Source organism: Xiphophorus hellerii, chromosome 19 (assembly GCF_003331165.1).
Source record: "Xiphophorus hellerii strain 12219 chromosome 19, Xiphophorus_hellerii-4.1, whole genome shotgun sequence".
Taxonomy (NCBI): Eukaryota; Metazoa; Chordata; class Actinopteri; order Cyprinodontiformes; family Poeciliidae; genus Xiphophorus; species Xiphophorus hellerii.
Window position 1 is genome coordinate 5,642,113 of NC_045690.1, and position 10,440 is coordinate 5,652,552.

Genomic DNA, 10,440 nt, shown 5'->3' on the forward strand with positions numbered 1-10,440 from the left:
AGGATAAATAGGTGACTGCTTCACCTATTTAGTTCACAAGAACTAATGGCATTTATTTCAGTCATAATCTTGCAGGGGGTGACCAAGGTTCCATCACTATGTGACAGCTGGTCAGCAAACCTGGCAAACATGATTGACATGGCAGCACTGAATGCACATGTGCTTTATCAGGCATGCATTGGGGTGCAGGAGAGACGGGTGGACTTCCTGGTTGAGCTTGCAAAAGAGTTGGCTAACTCTCATGTGAGTGATAAGAAGGCACACAAGGAGAAACTGCTTCGGCAACAACCTTCCACACCCAGCTCAGGCAAAAGGGCGAAGTGTCAGGTCAACCATCGATGCAGGATGCGTGTCCCGAGGCCGAAACATCATCAGTGACCCCTCACACCCCCACCATGGACTGTTCTCCCTGCTGCCCTCTGGAAAGAGGTTCCGCAGCATCCGGTGCAGGTCCACCTGGTTCCGAAACAGCTTTTTCCCACTTGCCATCAGACTGCTGAACTCTCTAAATAACTTCTATTTTACTGTCAGTCCTGCACTTTATATTTTATATTTAGATTTATATTCATATTTTATACTGTATTTTATTTTACTCTGGAGTAACCTCACAACATTGAAACGTCAAACATTGACCCTGTGCATGCAAAATGACAATAAAGTCAGTCTAAGTCTAAGTCTAAGGAACAATTGTGCAACTGTGAGATGCGTTGAGGCCATTACCAGGGTAATTATAAGGTAATGGCCTATTTACAGAACAAAAGCGACTGCTAGCTAAAATCCTTCAGGTCAGTCGACCCGTCTCTGGGCTCCAAAGGTAGAAATGTTAAATGTTAAATGATTTCTCTGGTACTTCCAGTTTAATGATGTAACATTAAACTTGGAGCAGTTTCGTCGGTTTTGGGGAGAAATTGGCTTAAAGTTTGTCTTGGTTAACATAACTAATGAATCATGTTGTGGCTTTAAAAACAATTAATTTGATGAGTTTGATCAGTATTATAACAAAAAGAATCTATAAAATACACAAGAACTATTTTACAATATAACACCTATATCAAATTAGCTTGTTTGTAAGCTACGTTGCTATCAGTAGCCTAGCATAACAGCCATTAGCTCTGGTTATGCTAACAACTGACACTGAAATTAAACCAGTTCAAACTTGTAATGAAAGTTAATCCACCAAAACTGTAAAGTGTCTTCTACTTTACATACTTTCTGTAGAATATATTAGCTAGCTGTACGATACTGTGAGCATGTAGGATTGAAAACAAGCTAGGCTATGTTGTTTACTAAATAGAGTAATAGACCAATTTGGTCGGCCTCAAACTGGTTTGTCTTGGCAGCCATTTTGACAGATTTAATGAATGTTTTGGCTTTGAAAGAAGCTTACTTGTGTTTTTTCATTAAACCTCAAATGTTTTGAAATAATTTATAAATGCAACATCTCTATGTTGTTTACTAAATAGAGTAAACAACATAGAGATCTAAAGTAGAAATGGACACAGGGCATTTTTCAAAAAACTAAAAGACAAAAAAGTCTTAAAAGTTTCTGCAGGCGTGTTTTTAAATTAAATATTAAATATTGAACTTGATTAATTTACTAAATTAAGAGGAAGCATGTTTTAGCCAAAATTGCACCACATACCAACAGTTTTTGTTTTCTATCTGCTGGGTTTTTGACCTCCCCCCTGAAGTCCCTAAAGAGGGTCAAACGACCCTGATACCAAACTGACGACTCTGATGGCTCAAATTAGGATCCCTTCTTCAATTGTAAATGTGGCCGTTGACCGTCAGGCCAGAAGGTAGGAGTGGAAAATCATACAAAAAGTGTAAGCAAGAGATCTGGAAGACTTTGCACATGCAAATTTGCATACAGCCTTTTGTGCTGTGGAGTATAAATAAGGGACTGCTTCACCTATTTAGTTCACAAGAAACAAAATGCAGACGAGGTGCACCACTCAGAAGGCATTGGAACTGATTCAGAGCAGTGCCAGCCCTTGGGATTCAGATGGAGAAGACATAGACCTTCAACCGGATTCGGACTCTGAGCTGTCTTCAGGTTAGATTTCTCAACATACCTATTTTATTTTCCTGACTATTTTTTATTTAGAACCAAACAAAAAGTTAATTTGAAATTGTTTATCTTGCAGATGAGGAGACTCTCCCTCCACCACAAAAGAGAGCTCGTTTGGGGAGTGAGCCGTCACAGACCGCAAAAGATGGCACAGTGTGGCGTGAAGAACAAGTGGGGACACATCTCCATTTCACTCCAATAGAACCGTACGCCACAGATGGAGAGCCAAGCGCTGAGGCCAGACGAAGTATCCAGAGTCGCCTTCAGAGCTTCCTCTGTTTTATCACTCTTGACATGCTTCGTAGCATTCAAGAATGGACAACTCAACATGCACGTCACACGGAGCAGCAGGATTGGTTCATGGATCTCCCGGAACTAATGGCATTTATTTCCGTCGTCATCTTGCGGGGGGTGAACAAGGTTCCATCACTATGTGACAGCTGGTCAGCAAACCTGGGAAACCCAAGGATCATTGCAACTATGGCCCGAAGCCGCTTCCAAAACATCATGCGACACCTACGCTTTGATGACATGCTTACACGCAGTGAGCGAGCGGAGACCGATAAGTTTGCTGCAATCTCCGATGTTTGGGGATCGTTTGTCACTAACTGCATCGCATCCTACAACCCTGGTCGACACATCACTATTGATGCACAGCTTTATCCATCAAAGGCTCGCTGCTGTTTCCTGCAATACATTGCAACAAAACCGGACAAGTTTGGCATCAAGTTTTGGGTGGCTTGCGACTTGAAATCACAGTACATCTGTAATGCCTTCCCATATCTTGGCAAGGACCCCAGTCGTCCCAGCGGGGAGAGACTGTCCGAGACTGTAGTGATGAGGCTGATGGAACCGTTCATGGACAAGGGCAGAACTGTAACCACGGACAATTTCTTTACATCACTGTCACTTGCACAACGACTGCTTAGCCGGAAAACCACTATCCTCGGCACAGTCAACGAGAGAAGCCGGGAAATTCCTCAGTCCGCTAGACAGATGGATCGCACTGAATTCACCACTCAGGTGTTTTCAACCACTGGTGCCACGCTGACAGTGTATGCGCCCAAAAGGAAGAAGGCCGTTTACGTTCTCAGCAGCATGCACAGCGTGGTTGAGACTGAGGATACCACCAAAAGGAAGCCAAACACGGTCACACAATACAACAAAACAAAGTGCGGTGTGGATGTGATGGACCAAATGGTGCGGGAGTACAGCGTGCGTGCAGGAACACGGAGATGGCCAGTTGCGGTGTTCTACAACATGATTGACATGGCAGCACTGAATGCACATGTGCTTTATCAGGCATGCATTGGGGTGCAGGAGAGACGGGTGGACTTCCTGGTGGAGCTCGCAAAAGAGTTGGCTAACTCTCATGTGAGTGAGAAGAAGGCACACAAGGAGAAACTGCTTCGGCAACAACCTTCCACACCCAGCCCAGGCAAAAGGGCGAAGTGTCAGGTCAACCATCGATGCAAGACCAATAATGCGACTGTGAGATGCGTTAACTGCTACAAATACACATGTGGCAAATGCACCAGGGTCATTCCCTGGCAGTGCCAGGTATGTTCCGACAGTGCAGACAGACTGCTGAATGAGTGCTGAAATGCCACTCACACAAGGACATGCCGCTCAGCCCCCCACTGTGCCTAGTGTAAATATGTGTGGAATTGTTTTATTTCTTGTATTTTTCGTATCGTTTTTAATGACAAAAATAAAAAGCATTTAAACAAATAAAAGTTGTTCTTTTGTATATTTCTCATGCTGGAATTTCAGTCCTCTTGACTTAGACACAAATACTTCTGGTCATTGCTCACAGCTGTACCTGGCTGTAAAATTTCTAATTCTCCATTTAAAATATTATAATTAATTCATTGTGCTTTTTTGCTCAAATAAAATTAAGCTAAATATAATATATATAATATTTATATTATAAAATACAATATACTGAATAGAACTAACTAGACAGTTAGTTGGGAGTTAAGCTTTCCCCCTTCCTTTGATGCGCCAGTAATGGCCTTATTTACAGAACAAAAGCGCCTGCTAGCTAAAATCCCTCAGGTCAGTCGACCCGTCTCTGGGCTCCAAAGGTAGAAATGTTAAAAAACACAAGTAAGCTTCTTTCAAAGTCAAAACATTCATTAAATCTGTCAAAATGGCTGCCAAGACAAACCAGTTTGAGGCCGACCAAATTGGTCTATTACTCTATTTAGTAAACAACATAGCCTAGCTTGTTTTCAATCCTACATGCTCACAGTATCGTACAGCTAGCTAATATATTCTACAGAAAGTATGTAAAGTAGAAGACACTTTACAGTTTTGGTGGATTAACTTTCATTACAAGCTTATGGTTTGAACTGGTTTATTTACAGTGTCAGTTGTTAGCATGACCAGAGCTAATGGCTGTTATGCTAGGCTACTGATAGCAACGTAGCTTACAAACAAGCTAATTTGATATAGGTGTTATATTGTAAAATAGTTATTGTGTATTTTATAGTTTCTTTTTGTTATAATACTGATCAAACTAATCAAATTAATTGTTTTTAAAGCCAAAACATGATTCATTAGTTATGTTAACCAAGACAAACTTTAAGCCAATTTCTCCCCAAAACCGACGAAACCGCTCCAAGTTTAATGTTACATCATTAACAGCATCTGTAGTTATTTAATGTGTTTAAATTTTCTGTGAATTAAAAAAATCAGTCTAGATTATAGTTTGTTTTAAAAATAAACATGTTAGCTTAGCTTAGTAATAACTAAAAAGCATCATGATCAACATGGAGTTTGTATGACCTCTTAAGGAGTACCAGGGTTTTCGACCTCTCCCCTGACGTACCGAAACAGGGTCGAAAGACCCTGAGTCCAAACTGACGACTCTGGTGGCTCAAATTAGGATCCCTTCTTCAATTGTAAATGTGGCCGTTGACCGTCAGGCCAGAAGGTAGAAGTGTGAATAGTCCATGTTGGGGGTGGGTATCTATGATACCAACAGGAGATCAGATCTCCTGTAGGTAATGCTCTTCAGTTTAGTTTTGAAGCATACATGAAGTGTTTTTGGAGAGATGTGACCTTTTGCAGCTGATCCATGATGTTGTGCTGCATTATCCAGGTCATTTTGCCAAATGTACATAGAGTTTGCAAAACAATCTGTTTCAAGAAATATGCAAAGGTTTTTCTAAAAGAAATTAGTAATGTTTTTCTTTTAAATAAAGCTAAGAGGGTTTAAAATGACAGTTTAGAAATAAACTAACCAAATTAATTGTGTTGATCCACCTCAAAAAATCATGCAAAAAGTGTAAGCAAAAGAAATCTGGGAGACTTTGCACATGCAAATTTGCATGCAGCCTTTTGTGCTGTGGAGGATAAATAGGTGACTGCTTCACCTACTTAGTTCACAAGAACTAATGGCATTTATTTCAGTCATAATCTTGCAGGGGGTGACCAAGGTTCCATCACTATGTGACAGCTGGTCAGCAAACCTGGCAAACATGATTGACATGGCAGCACTGAATGCACATGTGCTTTATCAGGCATGCATTGGGGTGCAGGAGAGACGGGTGGACTTCCTGGTTGAGCTTGCAAAAGAGTTGGCTAACTCTCATGTGAGTGATAAGAAGGCACACAAGGAGAAACTGCTTCGGCAACAACCTTCCACACCCAGCTCAGGCAAAAGGGCGAAGTGTCAGGTCAACCATCGATGCAGGATGCGTGTCCCGAGGCCGAAACATCATCAGTGACCCCTCACACCCCCACCATGGACTGTTCTCCCTGCTGCCCTCTGGAAAGAGGTTCCGCAGCATCCGGTGCAGGTCCACCTGGTTCCGAAACAGCTTTTTCCCACTTGCCATCAGACTGCTGAACTCTCTAAATAACTTCTATTTTACTGTCAGTCCTGCACTTTATATTTTATATTTAGATTTATATTCATATTTTATACTGTATTTTATTTTACTCTGGAGTAACCTCACAACATTGAAACGTCAAACATTGACCCTGTGCATGCAAAATGACAATAAAGTCAGTCTAAGTCTAAGTCTAAGGAACAATTGTGCAACTGTGAGATGCGTTGAGGCCATTACCAGGGTAATTATAAGGTAATGGCCTATTTACAGAACAAAAGCGACTGCTAGCTAAAATCCTTCAGGTCAGTCGACCCGTCTCTGGGCTCCAAAGGTAGAAATGTTAAATGTTAAATGATTTCTCTGGTACTTCCAGTTTAATGATGTAACATTAAACTTGGAGCAGTTTCGTCGGTTTTGGGGAGAAATTGGCTTAAAGTTTGTCTTGGTTAACATAACTAATGAATCATGTTGTGGCTTTAAAAACAATTAATTTGATGAGTTTGATCAGTATTATAACAAAAAGAATCTATAAAATACACAAGAACTATTTTACAATATAACACCTATATCAAATTAGCTTGTTTGTAAGCTACGTTGCTATCAGTAGCCTAGCATAACAGCCATTAGCTCTGGTTATGCTAACAACTGACACTGAAATTAAACCAGTTCAAACTTGTAATGAAAGTTAATCCACCAAAACTGTAAAGTGTCTTCTACTTTACATACTTTCTGTAGAATATATTAGCTAGCTGTACGATACTGTGAGCATGTAGGATTGAAAACAAGCTAGGCTATGTTGTTTACTAAATAGAGTAATAGACCAATTTGGTCGGCCTCAAACTGGTTTGTCTTGGCAGCCATTTTGACAGATTTAATGAATGTTTTGGCTTTGAAAGAAGCTTACTTGTGTTTTTTCATTAAACCTCAAATGTTTTGAAATAATTTATAAATGCAACATCTCTATGTTGTTTACTAAATAGAGTAAACAACATAGAGATCTAAAGTAGAAATGGACACAGGGCATTTTTCAAAAAACTAAAAGACAAAAAAGTCTTAAAAGTTTCTGCAGGCGTGTTTTTAAATTAAATATTAAATATTGAACTTGATTAATTTACTAAATTAAGAGGAAGCATGTTTTAGCCAAAATTGCACCACATACCAACAGTTTTTGTTTTCTATCTGCTGGGTTTTTGACCTCCCCCCTGAAGTCCCTAAAGAGGGTCAAACGACCCTGATACCAAACTGACGACTCTGATGGCTCAAATTAGGATCCCTTCTTCAATTGTAAATGTGGCCGTTGACCGTCAGGCCAGAAGGTAGGAGTGGAAAATCATACAAAAAGTGTAAGCAAGAGATCTGGAAGACTTTGCACATGCAAATTTGCATACAGCCTTTTGTGCTGTGGAGTATAAATAAGGGACTGCTTCACCTATTTAGTTCACAAGAAACAAAATGCAGACGAGGTGCACCACTCAGAAGGCATTGGAACTGATTCAGAGCAGTGCCAGCCCTTGGGATTCAGATGGAGAAGACATAGACCTTCAACCGGATTCGGACTCTGAGCTGTCTTCAGGTTAGATTTCTCAACATACCTATTTTATTTTCCTGACTATTTTTTATTTAGAACCAAACAAAAAGTTAATTTGAAATTGTTTATCTTGCAGATGAGGAGACTCTCCCTCCACCACAAAAGAGAGCTCGTTTGGGGAGTGAGCCGTCACAGACCGCGAAAGATGGCACAGTGTGGCGTGAAGAAGAAGTGGGGACACATCTCGATTTCACTCCAATAGAACCGTACGCCACAGATGGAGAGCCAAGCGCTGAGGCCAGATGAAGTATCCAGAGTCGCCTTCAGAGCTTCCTCTGTTTTATCACTCTTGACATGCTTCGTAGCATTCAAGAATGGACAACTCAACATGCACGTCACACGGAGCAGCAGGATTGGTTCATGGATCTCCCGGAACTAATGGCATTTATTTCCGTCGTCATCTTGCGGGGGGTGAACAAGGTTCCATCACTATGTGACAGCTGGTCAGCAAACCTGGGAAACCCAAGGATCATTGCAACTATGGCCCGAAGCCGCTTCCAAAACATCATGCGACACCTACGCTTTGATGACATGCTTACACGCAGTGAGCGAGCGGAGACCGATAAGTTTGCTGCAATCTCCGATGTTTGGGGATCGTTTGTCACTAACTGCATCGCATCCTACAACCCTGGTCGACACATCACTATTGATGCACAGCTTTATCCATCAAAGGCTCGCTGCTGTTTCCTGCAATACATTGCAACAAAACCGGACAAGTTTGGCATCAAGTTTTGGGTGGCTTGCGACTTGAAATCACAGTACATCTGTAATGCCTTCCCATATCTTGGCAAGGACCCCAGTCGTCCCAGCGGGGAGAGACTGTCCGAGACTGTAGTGATGAGGCTGATGGAACCGTTCATGGACAAGGGCAGAACTGTAACCACGGACAATTTCTTTACATCACTGTCACTTGCACAACGACTGCTTAGCCGGAAAACCACTATCCTCGGCACAGTCAACGAGAGAAGCCGGGAAATTCCTCAGTCCGCTAGACAGATGGATCGCACTGAATTCACCACTCAGGTGTTTTCAACCACTGGTGCCACGCTGACAGTGTATGCGCCCAAAAGGAAGAAGGCCGTTTACGTTCTCAGCAGCATGCACATGTAGCGTAGCTGACTCTGCGTTGTGTCTTGTAGAAGAGTGACCACAGCCAGACCACAGCTGATTGGAAATCACTTTTAATGATCCTGCATTCAAATGGCAGAAAATAGTACTCAAGAACAGGCTTTTCTTTTCACAGTGTTCCACAGCGCCTTCTCCCACGGAATCCGAACAGAAAGAGCGTGTGACTTGTGTAAAGTAACACATTTACCTTGCAAAATAAAAACAATTGCAACACTAATTAATAACTAAGCCCAAACATGGACATAATAATCTTAAACAGTACATGAATAAGAAAAGAAATAATTAAACAGAATAATTAAACCAAATAATCCCACCAAAAATAATAATGAAACATCACATACCTGCATTCAAATGGCAGAAAATAGTACTCAAGAACAGGCTTTTCTTTTCACAGTGTTCCACAGCGCCTGTTTAATCATGAACAATACTATTTTCAGCACATGGATGAAGCAATGTTTCATGTATCAGAAGAGCAGCTAGATAACTGCTAACTGCAGGTTAAGGGCTTCGACACCCATTGTTTAACAAAAACAGTAATAAAACTAATACTTATTACACTTAAAATACACTTATTAAACACAGAAAGCAAACCTTCATACCTTCTCCCACGGAATCCGAACAGAAAGAGCGCGACGGAAAGCGTGGGAAAACCTTTCACAGATTATAATGGTATGACCCGATAACTTTTCTTTTTAACTTCCGAACTGATACTTTAAACAACAATCTATGAACTCAATATGTTAAAAATTAAAGGTAATAATTCACAGTTTTATTTGCAACATATTAAATTTGAATAAAGATAATAATTTTGGGACAGGAAGTTACCCACTGTTTTGAAATGGATTGGTCGTCTTTTCAAAATAAAAGCTGTCGGTGCTCATATAATTTCCTACCGGAATAGCTTCTCACTTTACAATCTAGTGTAATAACATCACACTGCTACATTCACCCCCACTGTTTTACACTAGATTGCGGGCACGCTACCCAAATAAAAAACAAAATAAAACACAAAAAAATAAACACACCAGGAGAGAAAAAAATAAAAAATAAATTTACAAACCTGACCACAATACATGTAACCCAAGTATACCCTCCATACAAGACCAAAATGGTCGACCAGCTAAGAGCTATTCAATGAAGAATTAGGGAAGATGAGGGGTAGCTAAGTCCCCACCTCACCATAGAAGACATGCCACTTACACATCTATCATAGAGTACACCCAAAATCACCCAAATGTGTCCAGTGCAATGGACAACCCAAATAAAATTATGACCAGACCCCTAGTGAAAGAAGTCCCAACAAAGAAGAAAAAGAAATAAATTACCCATATAACAAAATAAATGACCCCTGAAGGATCTATGACAAAATCTTAACTCTTTGTGTGGACATTGTCTGAATCAACCTGTTAACAGGTTTGATAAGTCTACCCAGTCTTGTCCGTATTCCTTCCCCTCGAACAACCGAAGGAATCCCTGAGGGTACAACCGGAACGACTGAGTCACATCCAGACACATGTGTACCACTAATGGCTTTGGTTGAACCTACAGTGTCACTTGGGTGTAAGCCTATGCTGACAGAGTTTGACAGCCGATCACTAACGTTATCCTCAGAGTGTGAGCTCTGCGACCCATGATCCGCCTCATCCAAAATGCTCCTATGGTCCCCACAGACAGACACGATCCCTCCACCCTGAACACTATCATCATTCCCTTCAATCGCTTCAGATCCACTAGCTTTTGTCACTTCACCTGCGGTCATCACCACACTAGACTCTGGAAGGGAGGAAACCCAGTGAGCTGTTCGAGCGTCACTG

At 41.1% G+C, this 10,440-nt stretch overlaps 2 protein-coding genes across 2 annotated transcripts; both read left to right on the forward strand.

Annotated features, from left to right (window-relative positions):
• The first annotated feature begins 1,847 nt into the window (after positions 1–1,847).
• Positions 1,848–3,949, forward strand: LOC116708626 (uncharacterized). The gene is made up of 2 exons (XM_032546556.1): positions 1,848–2,056; positions 2,148–3,949. The coding sequence occupies exons 1-2, from the start codon at positions 1,936–1,938 to the stop codon at positions 3,671–3,673; spliced, it is 1,647 nt and encodes a 548-aa protein (XP_032402447.1). The 5' UTR covers positions 1,848–1,935; the 3' UTR covers positions 3,674–3,949.
• A 3,325-nt stretch (positions 3,950–7,274) lies between these two features.
• On the forward strand, positions 7,275–8,940 carry LOC116709372 (uncharacterized). The gene is made up of 2 exons (XM_032547852.1): positions 7,275–7,483; positions 7,575–8,940. The coding sequence occupies exon 2, from the start codon at positions 7,793–7,795 to the stop codon at positions 8,606–8,608; it is 816 nt and encodes a 271-aa protein (XP_032403743.1). The 5' UTR covers positions 7,275–7,483; positions 7,575–7,792; the 3' UTR covers positions 8,609–8,940.
• The last annotated feature ends 1,500 nt before the right edge of the window (positions 8,941–10,440 follow it).